Source organism: Phoca vitulina, unplaced genomic scaffold (genome assembly GCF_004348235.1).
Source record: "Phoca vitulina isolate PV1807 unplaced genomic scaffold, GSC_HSeal_1.0 scaffold2, whole genome shotgun sequence".
Classification (NCBI taxonomy): Eukaryota; Metazoa; Chordata; class Mammalia; order Carnivora; family Phocidae; genus Phoca; species Phoca vitulina.
In genome coordinates, this window is record NW_022589705.1 from 95,467,877 (window position 1) to 95,484,602 (window position 16,726).

The 16,726-nt window shown below is 45.4% G+C and overlaps 2 protein-coding genes across 3 annotated transcripts in view; one reads left to right on the forward strand and one right to left on the reverse strand.

The window, feature by feature from the left end:
• Window positions 1-626: 626 nt before the first annotated feature.
• PER3 (period circadian regulator 3) overlaps window positions 627-16,726 on the reverse strand; it is a 75,560-nt gene continuing 59,460 nt past the window's right edge. Inside the window, exon 21 of one of the 2 annotated variants that reach the window (XM_032394419.1) lies at window positions 627-1,006. In XM_032394419.1, coding sequence (XP_032250310.1) covers window positions 941-1,006 — 66 coding nt within the window. In that variant the 3' untranslated portion in view covers window positions 627-940. Of the gene's footprint in view, window positions 1,007-3,681; window positions 4,794-16,726 lie in introns of those variants that run through there. The other variant, XM_032394427.1, reaches the window with a different exon arrangement.
• Window positions 11,098-16,441, forward strand: UTS2 (urotensin 2). Its single transcript, XM_032394452.1, has 4 exons — window positions 11,098-11,412; window positions 13,316-13,426; window positions 14,620-14,663; window positions 16,114-16,441. The coding sequence occupies exons 1-4, from the start codon at window positions 11,310-11,312 to the stop codon at window positions 16,225-16,227; spliced, it is 372 nt and encodes a 123-aa protein (XP_032250343.1). The 5' UTR covers window positions 11,098-11,309; the 3' UTR covers window positions 16,228-16,441.

A 16,726-nucleotide genomic window follows, 5' to 3' on the forward strand; every position in this document is an offset into this window, starting at 1 on the left:
GTAAGTCCATCGAACGGTACAGAACATTAAGAACAAATATTTTTCCAGCATTTTGTAAAAGGGAATGTTCTGTAAGTACTATGTGTTTTTATAGTACAGGATAACAGTGCCCTTTGCCAAAAAGCAAAACCATACCATTTTCTCTAGCAATTTCTCAAAATAATTTTTTATTCCCAGGTGATGACTCAAAAATTTTAATAATGTGCAAACATACAACTAAATATCAAGTATAAAAACTCCTTAATAAGGCAAAAATATATCCCCTTGTAATTCTGACTGTGAAATTCATACATTTTCATTTACTTTCAATTATAAGAGCCATAGAGTACAGTTATGACAACGCTTAACTTCTTTTATAAAATCTAGAAATGGGCCTCAGAATTAGCATTCTAAATAATACCAATTTAATTTCTTTAAAAAAGTTTATTCATGATAAAGATGTGGAATTGTTTAAAATATGATATAGGGAAACCCTATTAGAACCAATTCCTTTTGTTTGGAGTATTCTAGTTAGTGACAGGACAGTTCACAGCCTGAAATCTGATCTAGCATGGGTTTGCGTCCTATGGATTAACATTAAAAATAATTTCTTTTATATTTATTTAAAATTAACACTAGCTTGAATACTATGTTAAGCATCCCTGTCTGAGCTGAATAGGGCTATCTGGAAATGGTAAATTGTTTCTCTGTGTCAGTAGATATTCATCATTTGCGTCGCTTGGGGCAAAGTGTCATCTGTTCCTGCAGCCTAGGCCGAGATGGGTTTGGAGCAAGCAGTCCGGACGGCAGGAAAGGGCCAGACGCCTGAAAGCCTCTGAGATCCCCCAGACTCGGCCAGGGCAGGAAGGACTTTGTGTCAGACCTTCCCCGCGTCGTTGTCCGGGAGCACGGGTAGCGCGCAGGTCCCAACGAAGACTTACACCTGGACACCTGGGATGCCTTATAATTCGGAACAGGTGCGGTGCAGGTGACTCCCGATGGGCCCGCGAGACCAGATCGCTTGATTCTAGGGATGCAGCAAGAAACAGTGTGTGTTTCAAGCACAACAATCCAAGTACCAACAACCATCTGCCAGGGGCTCCCCCTCAGCCCTCAGCCCGGGCTCCAAATCCCTCCCACCTCCGGGGGGCTCGGCGCCTTAAGGCCCTCCTTGTCCCTCCTGGCCACATCCCTCCGGACTTCACCGTCTCACTCACCTGGCTGCACCCGCGCTGTCCTGGGAGGCCTCGCCTAGTCTTGACCACAGGCTGCCCAGCTCCGCCCCACCCCGCCCACCAAGGCCCGGTCCCGCACCAGCGTTGGCCACGCCCCCTGCACCTGTGCCACGCCCCCTCGCCACGCCACGCCACGCCACGCCAGACGTCACCCTTTGCCCGACCCTGCCCACCAGCTCCGCCCCATCACTCCCTCCAGACCCCTCCTACACGGTTCGCCACGCCCCCTAGCCGCGCCCAGGACCCGCCTCCGCTCTGGAAGGCAGGTGCGGGAGGCGGAGCCCCTGTGAGGATCCCAAGTCCTCCTCCCCTCCCTGCATCCTCCCCCACCCCCCACCCCAGATGACCCTATGCCGGGCTGTCTCCTGCACTTCCAGGGCCTCGGGACCTCGTGCTCAGGCCGCTAGTGTTGCCTCCCAGAACCCTGGGCCTCACCCAGGTGTTAGCGAAGCACCTGACAAAGCAGCCCTATAGACCCATAGACAAGGAAAAACAAGAAAACTTATCTTTTGGAACCTTTCCAAGTATGTTCACTTTCTGAATGGACTTATGTACAAACCAATAAAAGCTGTAAGTGGATGGATGGATGGATGGTGGGTGGGCAGATGGATGGATGGGTGACTGGATGGGTGGATAGAGGACGGGTGGATGAGACCACTGCTAATTGTCTTTTAGAATAGTGGCCCTGGGAATCAGGACATTTGAAAATTCTACTAGAAAAGACTAGGTGTGATTTGGCCAGGCATATGTGTATCATACAGACAACACATTCTTTAATTAAAAGTCAGCATCAGGGGCGCCTGGGTGGCTCAATCATTAAGCGTCTGCCTTCGGCTCAGGTCATGATCCCAGGGTCCTGGGGTCGAGCCCCACGTCGGGCTCCCTGCTCAGTGAGTCTGCTTCTCTCTCTCTCCCTCTGCCTGCCTCTCTGCCTACTTGTGCTATCAAAAAAAATAAATAAAATCTTTAAAAAAAATAAAAGCATCAGCAAATATTTTTTGAGCACCTATGTTGCAGGCAATGAGAATACAGCAGAAGGCCCAGCCCTCGTGGAGCGTACAGACACCAGATAAACCCACAGCATGCCAGAGGCTGTGGAGAAAAGCCAGAGCAGGTAGGGAGCACAGGAGGTGAGGGAGGATCCTAAGGCAGCTTTTGATTAAATGAATTTGTGCTCGTAAATCACTGAGTGTCCATCACAGAGAAAGCATGCTGTATTATGTATTTGAGAACTAAGCACACGGACGGATGGCAAGAAGGAAGCACTTCTGGCAGTGGGGCTGGCCTGGCTCTCACAGCTGGTCCTGCTGAACATTGATTTCATGGACCACCATCAGACAAGGTCACCTGTGTCCATGATGGACCAAGACAAAACAACAGCGCTGGCAAGCAGGTCTGCTCAGACAAAAACAAGGCTCATTCGAACCACAAAAATGATCCAACACCCCCTATCCTGGCTGACATGAGAGATGGCTGCTTCTCTTCCATCAAAACTTTAGCCTCACAAGGTTTGTCCTACTTTCTGGATAGGAATGATGGAGATATCCAAGCATAGAATCACCTCTGTTTCCTGACCAGTGGGGCGGAGTTAGGTGGGCTGTGGTCAAGGCTGGGGGAGGCCTCCCAGGACAGCGCGGGTGCAGCCAGGTGAGTGAGACGGTGAAGTCCGGAGGGATGTGGCCAGGAGGGGGAAGGAGGGGCTTAAGGCGCCGAGCCCCCCCGGAGGTGGGAGGGACTTGGAGCCCCGGGCTGAGGGCTGAGGGGGAGCCCCTGGCAGATGGTTGTTGGTACTTGGATTGTTGTGCTTGAAACACACACTGTTTCTTGCTGCATCCCTAAAATCAGGAAAACCAATCCAGAGCACAGCCCTGCTTCTCGGAGACTCCACCCCACCAAATCACTCACCCCAGATCCTTTAGGTCCTTTTCTTTTCTTTTTTTTTAATATTTTATTTATTTATTTGATATAGAGAGAGACACAGCAAGAGAGGGAACACAAGCAGGGGGAGCGGGAGAGGGAGAAGTAGGCTTCCCACTGAGCAGGGAGCCGGACGCGGGGCTCGATGCGGGGCTCGATGCGGGGCTCGATGCGGGGCTCGATGCGGGGCTCGATCCCAGGACACTGGGATCATGACCTGAGCCGAAGGCAGACGCTTAACTACTGAGCCACCCAGGCGCCCCCCTTTAGGTCCTTTTCAATACCTCCTTACTGAGATACCGCATGGTTCCCCATGATATATGGTTTTATTAAATAAGTCAAAAAACCCAACTTTGTTTGGCTATCAGAGTGTTCTTGGTATTTGTTTTGTTTTGTTTTTAGCTAAAAGACATTGCAAAAAAAGAAGTAATAAAAATGAAATGATTTTAACAGAAACAATAGTTCAATATTCTATATTTTTAGAAACTTGAGAGATTCTCTCCATCTTTACACTGGAGGATTCAGGTAAACTAAATTCTGATCTTAGAACAGGCCTGCAAGAAATACAGGGGAACTTTGGAAATGAAAGCTTAGGTACGGTTTCAGGGGACACGAAGGTTTTCTCACCTGAAACATCAATCAAATACTTCTGTGAGTCAGGGACTCTGGTGCATGGTGAAGAATTTAGTTTTGATGACTAGATCTGAATTGGAATAGAAGTATCAAGGATACAGGCTATTTTCCATTATATACGAGTTAAGAAAGGGATACAGAAATAGTAATCATGATAAAGTCACCCAGCTGACCCACCTGGGCTCAGCGCCCTCTCCTCTTAGATCTATTGCTCCGTTTAACTCCACACCCAGCCCTCAGTCACAATTAAGATTCTCTGTAACTAAAAGTCTCCTGTGACATCGGAAATATGAAAAATGCTGGCTGAAGCCATTCGGGCATCATTCAGGTGACATTTGAGTCATTCCCTTGAACAATGCCTAAACGGGGGCTCCTATGTAATTGGATGAATCAAATCAATAAAGAGAGTGGATATTTCCCCAGCACCCTTCCTCCCCCGCCGTCATTCACAATGCGTGACGCATCCCCTGGTGCATTAAGTCCAGACCCGGAGTGTCACTGCTTTGGCAGCTCATCCTTTGGAAAGTGGCCTTCTAGGTCACATGGATGGGGATAGACATCTCTGCTAGAAAAACGATGCCTGAAAGTGAAGATCCAGCCCATCAGTGGCTGCCCACCAGATCCCATGGAAATGTGACATTTTCAAGGCAAATGGATGGACTTGTTTTTTTAGAATAGTTTATAAAAATCGAGGCCCATCGAGTAGGGTGGTTATCACTAGACTCGTTGCTATTTTCTTGTGTGGTCACCCCTCTGCCGGGGAGGGGTGAGCAGGGCCATCCTCACCCAATTCCACAAAGTGGCTCCTCTCAGGCACCCCTGCAGTGGAAGGACCCCTGAGCACCCAGGGCTACCCCTGAAAGGGGTCGTTCACAGAGCTCCCCCTTTCCAACAGTGTCAGGTCCTGTGGAGGACGTCAGGTATGGTGGTGACAGCCCAACGAGACGTGGGGCCCTACCGCAGGCCCAGTGCTCATAAACCGCAGGAACTTGGCAGGCTTCTGGACCTTGTGCAGCCTCCGTCCGTCACCTGAAAAGGAGGGATGTTGCTGTAGCTCTGTCCCTCCCCCCTGGAGACTTGGGCACGTGCTGCCCACAACGCGCAGAGCCCGGGACACCTGTATTGACATCATTATTATTATTCGACTGACAGAGGAAGTGCCCAACCTACTACGTTTTCCCCCATCATTTCTTGAGCCCTTTCTAATCAGCCTCTCGACCCTTGATGCCATCAAAACTGCTCTTGCCAAAGACTTGGTCGGTCTCCTGGGCCCTCACCTTCTCTGCTCTGCTCTCCTGTCCACCCTCATGTCCTTGGTGACTCGTGCGGCCCCATGCCTTTACACACCACCTGCTGACTCCAGGTTTTATTTACAGCCCGTCTTCCTCCTGGACCCTGCGTGCCTCCAGTTCCTTCCTGACCTCTGCCTGGGTGGGGGCGTGTCTAAAAAGCACCCCAAACCAACATGTCCCAACCACTCTTGAAATCCCCTGCACACATGCGCTGCCCACGGCTGTCCACATTTTGTTACAGGTGACGCCGCCCTTCCAGGTTCTCAGGCCAAGAACACTGGGGTCATCTTCGATGCCTGCCTTTCTCTTGCACCCAATTCGCCAGCAAATCCTAGTGGTTCGTCCTTCAAAATAGCTGTAGAATCTGGCCATTCTCACCACCCCCAGTTCCAGCCTCCAGAGGGCTGTCTCTACCGACCTCCCCACACAGGGGCCAGAGTGAGCCTTTTAAAACACAATTCACATTCTGCCATATCTTTGCTCCAAATGGGCTTCCTATCCTACTCACTTTAAAACTGAAAGTCCTTAAAATAGCCATCAAGAACTGAAATCTGTCCCTCTACCATCTTTCTGTCTGCAGCCTGCACTGTTCTCCCCCTTGATCAACTCTGCTGGAGCCACACTGAGCTCCTGGGTGTTGCTCAAAGTAGGCATAACCCAATCCTACCCCAGGGCCTTGGCAATTGCTATTTCCTATGCCTGGAATGTTTTTTTTTTTTTTTCTCAGATAGCCCCATGGTACTCTCCTCTTTTCCTTCTATACTGATCTCTTACCTAAAACAGCCCCTGCATCCCATCACCCTCCTGAGCCTACTTAGTAGTTTTTCATGGCACCCACCCACCACCTGATACTCGGGATGTGAATGATACAACTCCCTTGTTTAAAACCCTTCCTTGTCTCTCCTCTTTGCTATTAAAGGACAAAAGTCCAAATTCCTTAACTTGGTGATGCGATCTAGTCCCACCTACCTCTCTGGTCTTAGCAAGCTGGGTCCAGCCTTTTGCAAACACACTGAGCACATCCTCTGGGCTTTGGTTCAGGCTGTTTTCTCACTCGGTCCTCACTCACCCCTCCCACAAAGCCCCTGATTCTCCTGGTGGGTGGGGGTGCCTGTGATTCCCAAGGTAACTGCTGTCGTGCAATTGAGATGGGAGGCACTCAGTAGCCATTTACACGCAATGGTTAACCGAGATACAAATTAATATAACTAAGCCTATAACGAATATAGATTAAGTTAAATTTTTCATGAATATGCACTCACTCTACATCTGAGAGCCTGTAACCTATGACTTTACACTAATAGAAATGAGTGGACCCTTATGACCTATGAAACGTCATCTGAGTGTGAGCCGTGCTGGTTTTAGGGACCCAGGTCTGCCTCAAAAACAGCGTAAGCACTGTAGTGTTTGAAGAGCACAAACATGTTTCTGATAGATTGTCCTGAATTCTGACAGCTAGTGCTCACTAAGAAAGCACCGAACAAGCTTGAAACACTAGGCAAAGTCACTCCTATCAACTCCTTCGGGAGCCCTCACAACTGAGGACTATACGCAAAAGTTACGCCCACAGGACACAAGGGTAGAGATGGCAGCAGAGACGGTGAACTCCGATCAGTTTCAAAACAGACCAGAAAGAGATTTGTGACTTTTATGTTTATCCAGTGGACACTGGTGATCCATGTGCGCAAGTCACCCCAAATATGTCATATTAACGGTTTCCTTCCTCAAGACACAAAAAATACCCCTCTGGTTTAAAAAGGTAATTTGTGGGGCGCCTGGGTGGCTCAGCCTGTTAAACGTCTGCCTTTGGCTCAAGTCATGATCCCAGGGTCCTGGGATTGAGCCCCGAGTGGAGCCCTGCATTGGGGTCCCTGCTCAGTGGGGAGTCTGCTTCTCCCTCTCCCTCTGCCCCTCCCCCACTGCTCGTGCTCTCTTATTCTCTCTCTCACGTAAATAAAATCTTTGAAAAAAAAGGTAATTTGCAACTAATGAAAGGGACCCCACCTCTTACGAAAGGTCTTCACCCTTCATACCTGTTCTGCCGTAAACACAAAGCTGCGTTGCTTAACACAAGGACCATTAGGACCGAATGATGTGTCAGTACATTTCTGGGACAAGGTGACATTGTCATTGATGGTCTGCTGAAGGAAAGAAGCTAATTTTTTTTGAGCTTAAGCCTTTCGTAGTAACTTAATTAGGCCATCCTGTAAAATCATCACTAATAACTGTCAGAAGTACCCCTGAGTCACTAGAGGATGACAAAGCTTGGCAGAAAGCCTCTTCCATAGAGAAGAGGCGTCTAAAGTTCACCCTGCCTCTCTCAGAAACGTCCTCAAGGGGCACCAACAACACCCAAACCTCAGGCTGCCTCTTCCCGACCCCACTGCAGGACTTTGCTTCCTGAATGCTTTACACAGGCACGTGTAATAGACATATGTGATATACAGCTATGCAAAATGTACAATAGAATAGCACTTTAAACAAACAACCCTTTACCCTAGCACAACTATTTTCACTTTTGCAAGATTACATGCTAGTTCTTGTCCACATCCTTTTTCTTACATCATGTCAATCTCCTCGTATCCCAATTCTTTAACGTTATTCTGTTTGCCAAGTTTCTTTTTTTTTTTTTAATTTATTTATGAGACAGAGAGAATATGCAGCAGGGAGGGGCAGAGAATCTCAAGCGGGCTCCATGCTGAGCATGAAGCCCTATGTAGGGCTTGATCCCACAACCCTGAGATCATGACCTGAGCTGAAACCAAGAGTCGGGCGCTCAATCGACTGAGCCACCCAGGCACCCCTGTTTTCCAAGTTTCTATAATCCTTTACCTATTATTTGAGTGTTGCTAAGCTCCATGATCTTCTAACTTATACACTTATTTTGGGCATTTAGGGCAGAACCAGGTGCCTGAAGGGTGAGTTACAGCTTGTTGGTGTGTACTATTTGACAGACATAGTGGGCTTACAGTACTTTGTCATTTTTTAAAAAATTTAATTAATTAATTTAGAGTGCACAAGCAAGGGGAGGGGCAGAGGGAGAGAGAGAATCCCAAGCAGACTCCCCGCTGATCACAGAGCCCAATGCAGGGCTCCATCTCACGACCCTGAGATCATGACCTGAGCCGAAATCAAGAGTCAGACGCTTAACTGAGCCACCCAGGGGCCCCTGTCATTCTTGTTTTTTAATTTGAATTAGTTGCCAAGAGAAAGGGATAGCCCTTAAAATTCAGATTTCTAATATTGAGATTTGGCAACTAGCAGCGGGAGTCCACCTTCAGAGATAGCATAAACTCTCCACTTTGCCACACTCCCCACCACTCCCTATTGCATCCATCAAGCCAGCTTCACTCAGATCACTTCTAAGTCCTGTACGCAGTTGTCTGCAACCTTTGATTTAATGTCTTGGCCTCCACAGATAAGGTTGCAGATGATGCCTTCAGGTCACGTTTTGCTTCTGTCATATTATTTCCCTAGGGTGTATTTCTGAAAGCAGGCTTACCAAGTGTATTTTTTTGCTCTTGCCATATTGTATTCTGTTTGGGATGTCTGTTGGGGCCACAGTCCTCTCTTGTGCAATAGCTGTCCCAGGCACCCTCCATGGGGACATTCAGCAAAAGCCCTGCTGAACTGGGCCAGTTGAATCCTCTCTCCTAGGAATTTGCAAATTGGATTTAAAGATAATGTGTTGGAGCTGATCTTCTTAAACTGAAGAAAGGCAAACTTTGGGCAATGGGGTGTATGTCTGGTCAAATACATGTGGAAAAGAAAAGAAAGCCAGTTCTGCAAAGAGAAAAAAGAATGAGCTAAAATGGGCAGAGAGATATTGAGGCAAGGAAGTGTGGAGCCAGAGGGAGGGAGGGAGGCAGGCAACAGTGGTTTCTGTTGGCACGACCCCGACAGGCTGAGAGCCTCTTTCTATCGTCTTGGTCCACGGTATTTACCGAGTGCCTACTATGTACAATAATGACCTAAAATATGTAACCATGCTGGAAGGCTTAGTGCAATGGGATAAGTTGAGAGAAGCAAGAGTATGAGTAATGCTGGGGATAGGTTTGTTGCAATTTTTAAGTAGCAGGGTCAGAGAAGGCCTCATGTAGGATGTAACATTCTAGCAAACACTCAAAGGAGGTGAGGAAGAGAGCCAGGCACACATCTGAGCAAAGAACATTTCAGGTGGTGAGCAGCCATTGCAAAGGTCCTGAGGCAGAAATGTGTGCAGGAAGCAGTCAAGTTTAGCTGTAAGGGGAAAGCAGCACTAGAAGAAGTGAAACATGAAATAGGAGCCAAGGGAGATTTAAGAGAAAATCTTATCAGGTATCAGTTACGTACAATAAAATGCACCCATGTTAAGTGTACAGTTTGATGAGTTTTGGTCCATGGATATATATAATCATGTAACCACTGCCTTGGTCAAGATATAGAACATTTTCATTACCCCCAAAAGTTCCCTACTCCCTGCACAGTCAACCCTCCACCTCTCGCTGCAGTGTGCTGCAAGTTCTAGAATGTCATTTAGATGGATCATGTCACAGGTACTCTCCTCGGTCTGGCTTATTTCACTCCACACAAAATTTTTGAGATCCATCCTGTTGTGTTTATCAGCAGTTCCTTTGTACTGTTAAGTAGAATTCCATCCTACGATTCAGCACGGCTTATTTATCCATTCATCTGTGGATGGACCTTGGGTTGTTTGCAGTTTTCCACTGTTATGAATAAAGCTACTATGAATGTTTGTGTACAAGTGATTCTTGGATCGATGTATTCGTTTCACTTGAGTAGGTGGAGACCTAGCAGAGGAATTTCTGGTTTGCACAGTTTAATGGGTATTTAACTTTATGAGAAAGTTACAAACTGTTTTCCAGGGAGGTTGTGCTGTTTTGCACTCCCCCTGGGTGCTCTGCACCTTTGCCAACACTTGGGATCGTTGGTCTTTCTGATTGCAGCCACTGTACTGGGCTGGGTGTGTGGTAGCCCCTCACTGTGATTTTAATTTGCATTTCTCTGATGAGAACGATGTCGAGTATTTCTTCATGTCCTTATTAGAGACTTGTACACCTCCTCTTGTGGAATATGTGTTCATTCCTTTCATTGGGTTGTTGGCTTACTGAGTATTGGTTCTTTATATGTATATATATCTATATATGTGTATATATGTATGTATATATGTATATATATATGTATATACATTTTATATCTTTCATCAGGAATATGTGTTGTGATTTTTCTCATAGCAGTGGCTGGTCTTTTCATTTTCTTACCAGTCTCTCTCAGAGAGCAGATGTTTCTAATTCTGGCACAGCCGAATTTATCCATTTCTTGCTTATGTGGTTGATGTCTCAGCTAAGAAATGTCTGCCTACCTCAAGGTCATGAAGGGGGGGGTTCATGTTTTTTTCTTGTAATTCCGCAGTTTTAACTTTTCCTTCAGGTGCATACAGGGTTCTGAGCGAGGACCTGACATGAGCCGACTTGTGCGTCAGAGACACCGCTGTGCTGTGTGGACGCTGGTGGGGCGGCGTGCAGACCTGTGGGCACTCACGGGGAGGCCATGTGACCGTCCAGGTGGGGCCAGGCCGGCAGAGTGGGAGCGAGAAACAGCAGTCAGACTTGGGAAATATTCATCAGCGAGGTTTTCAGGCTTGTGTTCCATCCCTCCTTGATGAACAGTATTGAAATTTAAGACTTGCTTTGAGCCTGAAGGTTTGCTGTGCATTTTAACTTAGCTTCACTGAAGAACTGGTTTTAAGTTTTAATCCGCACATTGTTATTCTTCGGGCATGGCAGTCCCCAGTACAACAGGACAATTCATCTATCACTCTTGAAAGATTGAGAAAAGGGAAACCAACACATTCCATGTCACGCCCTGCATCACTCCTGCTAGGACTCATAAATCCATGTCTTTGCCTTGGCCACTTCAACTCATGTGTGACCCTTTCTTTGACTCATGATTTATTGCTCTCAGTTACTCCTTTGGCCAGATTTATAAATGTAACTGTTCTGTCTTTATATAATACCTACTTTGTACACTAGGCAATGACAGCAAATTTATTGTCTATGAGTTGTTACCTTGAAAAATTACATCAATGCAAAGTGATTGCCTTTTAGCCTCCATAGCCAATAAATTTAATTTTTTGGAGGGGGTGATATGAGTCATAGGATCATATATATAACCAATGATCACAGAATGAGGAGCAAGTTGGAAGTTCTGAGCAACGGAAGCCAAGAAAGGAGACTCCTGTCTCTTGCCCAGCATGTATAAGCTCATCTCCTGGTGTTTGCTTTTCATAGGATGCTTACATCCTCTCCTCTCTCTGCCTGTCCCTGACTCCAGGGAAGAGACCCTGCAGCTCTCAGGTAAGATGAATTTGTTCCCCTTCTGTTAGTCTTGGAAGAGTCTTCAAGGGTCTTAAATGCAAAGTTAGAGATAAGAATGGGAATTCTTGTTTGCAGGAGTCTTGTTAAATTGAGTCCTAGCTATGGATAGAATACTAGAGGACCCTTATAGCACATTTTAGACTTTTTTTCTTTCTAAAATGTAAGAGAAAAAAAAGGGTAGCTTTGCTTATTTCACGTCATTCCTGTAACCCAAACTCTTGTTTTGGTCAATTTTTTTTTTTTTTTTCAGTTTAAAAAATTGTACTACATTGTAAGCATAATTTACTTTTCGTTTCTATTTTAAATGAACTGGTTGGATGTAGAATTTGGTTGTTCCAGTTGTAGATGAAAACTATTTTATGTTATTTTAAGTTAAAAGTAATCATCTGACATGTGTTACATGAAACACAAATGTTTATTAAAGAATAAAAAAGGGACAATCTGGAGCTAGAGATGACATCGGTTTCCAGGTCAAGTATCTTATCCTTTTTATGTTTCATTCAGTTTAAGTGTAAGTTGAATTAAAAAAAAAAAAATCAGTCAATACTTACTTGGCTATTTCCTCTTAATTTAGTTTAAGGAATAAAACAACTGATGCATTTAACATTTTAACTGGATTTTATCTTGTCTTTAAATTGGGGTACCTTTAGACTTTTTTTTTTAAGGAAAAAACTCTTCTATACCATTGATTTTATCATTTCTAGCCTCTAAAGTTTCTCCCAAGAGGCTTTTTGATGATGGCCAAGCACTGCTGGCCACTCACGGGTGCCCGTCCGTGGCTACAGCCCAGACTTCCTGTCATGTTACTGGCCCAAAACAGGCATTAACCTTATTGAATCTCTGCTATTTAAAAAGAAAAGTGAAAAGCAAGCACGAGATGAAATCAAGACTGACTCTATCACTGTCCTCTTAAAAAATGTACATATTATTATAATCTTTTTAAAACTCAGATGAGTGCCACATCTTACTCAAACCCTAAACAGGTGAGAGCCTCCCTTCAGGTTCTTGTCTCAGTTTTTCTGATTTAGTTGTTCCTACATAAATGAGCCTCTTGACACACACACTTACATGTGGCCGGATTTTACAGATTTTCCATGAACATTCTTCAGAAATAATTGTGAATGTGCTCAGATGCCTTTATAATGGTTTCAATGCATTGTCTTCCAATTGAGGTTGTAGCTCAGTATCTGTAAGCTGTAAGCGTGCTGCTATTCTGGGACTCCCAGAGCCTCTGATCTCAGCATGGCAGCAGCTGGCCAAGAGAGCTATCCTGGTGCCAAGTCTCCGCTTAGCATACCTTCCGTCTTCCACGCACGTCCCACACACCTTCCATGCACATCCCATACGCATCCTACACACACTTGCCATACATCTTCTATTAAGCTAACCAAATCTCACATTAAATAATGTTACTATCAAAGTCCTTAAAGAGTATTTTAAAGGCTGACTCTTTTCTAATGATGATTGTATTCAAATCTTGGAAGGCCAGAAAGATAAGGGGTGCTGCCCTTTATCTGGTTTATCAGAAGAACATAAACAGTCGTGACTCCCAGAAAACCACCCTTCATTTTTCCTCTCCAATTTTATCACTCAACTATCTACAAGTAAAAGGTAATAGGCAGTTGAGCGGCTTGGCAAGGTCACACGAGGGTGTAGAGAGTCAGAATTAGACCCACTGCTCTTGATTTTCTGTCCTGCTGACTTGCAAATCGGACCATAGCACCCCATTTCTCTGTTAAGATACCACTGACAAGTCACAAACATTGCCATTGAAGGCATCTCTAGTATTCTCTCCCTGCCCCAGAGCCCCCCCAAGACAAGAGGGAACAGAAGTCACTGAAGGATGAACAGCGTTACTAACCTTTATTATTATTCTGTGTAGCACCTGATGGAGATGCAAGATCAGCCTTGGATGAACTGGAAAGAGTGTCCCTCCTGCAAATGCTGCTGGAGATGTCAGGGGCAGAGAGGGGTGATGGTCTTAGGGAAGCAGGTAAAATAATTCTTGCATGTATAGGTGGTCTGATTTTATTGCTACCGAATTACTCTCTATTCTCATTCACTAGATGGGGTAAAAACCTGTTTTGGAATAGAAAGATGACTGATAAAATAGACTAATAAATTGCCCAACACTCTCCGCTTCTGGTGTAAAGACTCCTCTGCAATCTTGCGTTTTCATTTCTCACCAACTCCTTGCAAGCATCATGCTCTCCTTGGCACCTCAGCATATGTACATATTTTTTTCTGCACAGATTATTTGGAGGGGAAGGAGGGTATTATCCCAGTTTCCAATAAGTGCAATTTGAAATCCTGCTTTCCCCCTTGCTAAAATCTTAAGCAAACTACGTAAGCATCTGGTACCTGTTTCTTCATCGGTAGACAGGATTTGTACAAATACCCATCTCACACGGCTGTTGGGAAGGCAACGAGAAAATGAGGTAAACTGCTCGCCACAGTCACACACAGCCACCAAGAAACTGTCAGCTTTTACTGTTTTCTCTGACTCTACACACAGATACAAATGCTCAGGACATTCTGGAAATGAAATGGAGCCTTTTTCTTTCTTTTCTGAGAAGGGGGTGGGGGCAGGGCAGAGGGAGAGGGAGGGTCTCCAGCAGGCTCCATGCTGAGCACAGAGCCCAACTCCAAGATCATGACCTGAGCCAAAATCAGGAGTCCGACGCTTAACTGGCTGAGCTTCCCAGGCGCCCCCAAATGGAGCCTTTTAATAGACATTGTTTAAGAGAAAGAAGTTCATTCATTTAAAATGTTTCCAATAAACTACTGAACTGCTAACTTTTTGGGGAGAATGCAGTGCCCTTTGTGAACTCCCATCAGCAAGAAAGAAGCTGCCTTCAAGTAAATATTGCTGCAGAGTGAAAACAGGAAGATCAGAGGGGCGCCTGGGTGGCTCAGTCAGTTAAGCGTCTGCTTTTGGCTCACGTCATGATCCCGGGGTCCTAGGATCGAGACCCGCATGGGGCTCCTTGCTCCGCAGGGAGCCTGCTTCTCCCTCTCCCTGCCTCTCTGCCTACTTGTGCTCTGTCAAATAAATAAAATCTTAAAAAAAAAAACAAAACAGGAAGATCAGAAATTAGACATGACTTAATAATATTCTAAGAAAAACAAGCATAAACTGGAAATCACAGATTTGATGATGAATGGTTTCCAAATATTGTTTTCCAGGTCTCAGTACTGACATTGCTAACCCTAGAGGAAGTCTGAGAAAGGTAAGTGACCCTATTTACGACGGTTAGGCGAAGCATTTTATTGACTTTAGAAGATCCAAAATGCTTGAACTGGGTAGTGTCCTGGGTAGAAATCATACCTTCAAGTAACTGGCCAATCAGTGTTATTTCAAAGCATTCATTTTTCTAAATTCTGATTCATATGTGACCACAAGAACTTGTCCAGTGCCTGTTTTGGGTAAAAATTATTTTAACGAGTTTAAGGGAATGAACAACAGATAAGGTCCCTGCTCTCCAGTCTGTTACCCCTCTGCTAGCTCTTTCATCATCCCCACATGTGGCCCAGGGGCCAGCAGCCCTCGTGTCACTTGGAAGCTCGTGAGAAATGCAGAATCTCCTACTGAATCAAAATCCGCATCCTAGCAGGAACCCCAGGTGACTCGCATTCGCCTTCAAGTGTGGAAGCTGCTGGGTGTACCATCTAAGTGGAAGAATGCTGTGCTCAAACACAGAGGTGGAACATGGGCGGTAGAGGGCAGGGCACGGGCGCTACTCTGGGTGCGGGGAAAGACTGGGATAGGGAATTGGTGGATGACAGATAATATTAGATGGTTAGAAATGGCGTGCAATTCCCGGAGGGCCTCAGATGCTGAGAGAGAAGTCTGCATTTGACCATCACCAACACCCCCAAACTCTAAGTGCTTCCTGAAGGGTTTCTGGGTACACCAGTCCCACCAGCCAATCTACCGTGCCTATTGTTCTAGCCTCTCCCGCCCCGCTGATTCTGTGTGTACATCAGCACATCGAAACCTCCAGGAAATCCCGACGTAAACTTATTTAATATTAATCAAGAACTTCCCAAACATTCTGGCCAGAGACATCTTTTTCGGTGTAGTACCCACTAACATCCTTATAAAAACATACTGGACACACTCCATCCCAGAGATGGCAGACACCACCTAAGGTCCCAACTGGGCAAAACCACCCAGAAGGGGTCCGTGTGGTGTCTGCATGTGATGAAGTAAAAGTCATCATTCACAGGTATATGTTCTTCTGAGTAGAAGGATTACAGTTAAAGACTCTAAAATCACAAAGGTGATTCATAGGATTTGCTCATGCAGTTCTGCAGCAGAAACAAAACTAAGGGCCCACGCTTCAAGAGCAGCTCATTTCAGGGGATATATAAAGATCTGTTTCACACAGAAGATAATAAACGGACAGAACATGTTACTGATCGATTATTTAAATAGAGATGGGTCAGTGAGGGCTTGGGGAACCTCAGGGCAATCAGAGGACTGACAGAGTAGACCCCTGGCGGGGTGCAGGGAGCCCTTCCAGAGCCACCACACTCCGGGCTCCTACTGCAATTACACCCCACACGACAGAGCAGGCACTTTTCAGGGGCCCTAAGTCTTAACTACGGCTCCTCTTTCTTGTAGGGTTCTTAATTCATTGATAATCTATGTTTTTTTGTTTGTGGATTTGGTTTCAGGCTTTCTCTGGACAAGATCTTAACATTTTCCTGAGTCATCTTTTGGACAGAAACAGGAAACAAGATAAGAAGCGTGGGTCTCCCTCTGAATGCTTCTGGAAATACTGTGTCTGAAGTGAAATGAACATCTACTAGTCAACTCAAAAACAGCCATCTTAGAAAGTTAAAAACAAAAATGCCTGGTTTGAAAATAGTATAGAAAAAAAACCTAAGCAAACTAGACTCTGTCCATTATTATTTGGAAAATAAATCCTCTATGTTTTGCAAGTATCATGAGTGGTCATTTTACTTATAAACGTGTCCTGAAAATTTATAACTTTTCTTTCCATCAATTTATTCTTGAATTCTCTGAAAATTTAAAAGTAAAGCTGTAAGTGAACAGAAGCAAAAGTAAAATTTATTTAAAATAGCTCAACTACAAACTGCTTAAACATTATCTTACCTCCATGTCCTCTCAACCTTAAACATGACAACATATATTACTTAAAAAAAAAATCAGTGGGGCACCTGGGCGGCTCAGTCAGTTAAGCGTCTGCCTTCAGCTCAGGTCACAATCTCTGGGTCCTGGGATCGAGCTCCGTGTCCCCGGGGCTCCCTGCTCAGCGGGGAGCCT

Coding starts and splice junctions, on each gene's coding strand:
- UTS2 (XM_032394452.1), top strand. CDS start 11,310: ATGTATAAGCTCATCTCCTGGTGTTTGCTTTTCATAGGATGCTTACAT. Junction 13,427..14,619: donor TGATGGTCTTAGGGAAGCAG/GTAAAATAATTC, acceptor ATTGTTTTCCAG/GTCTCAGTACTGACATTGCT. Junction 14,664..16,113: donor CTAGAGGAAGTCTGAGAAAG/GTAAGTGACCCT, acceptor ATTTGGTTTCAG/GCTTTCTCTGGACAAGATCT.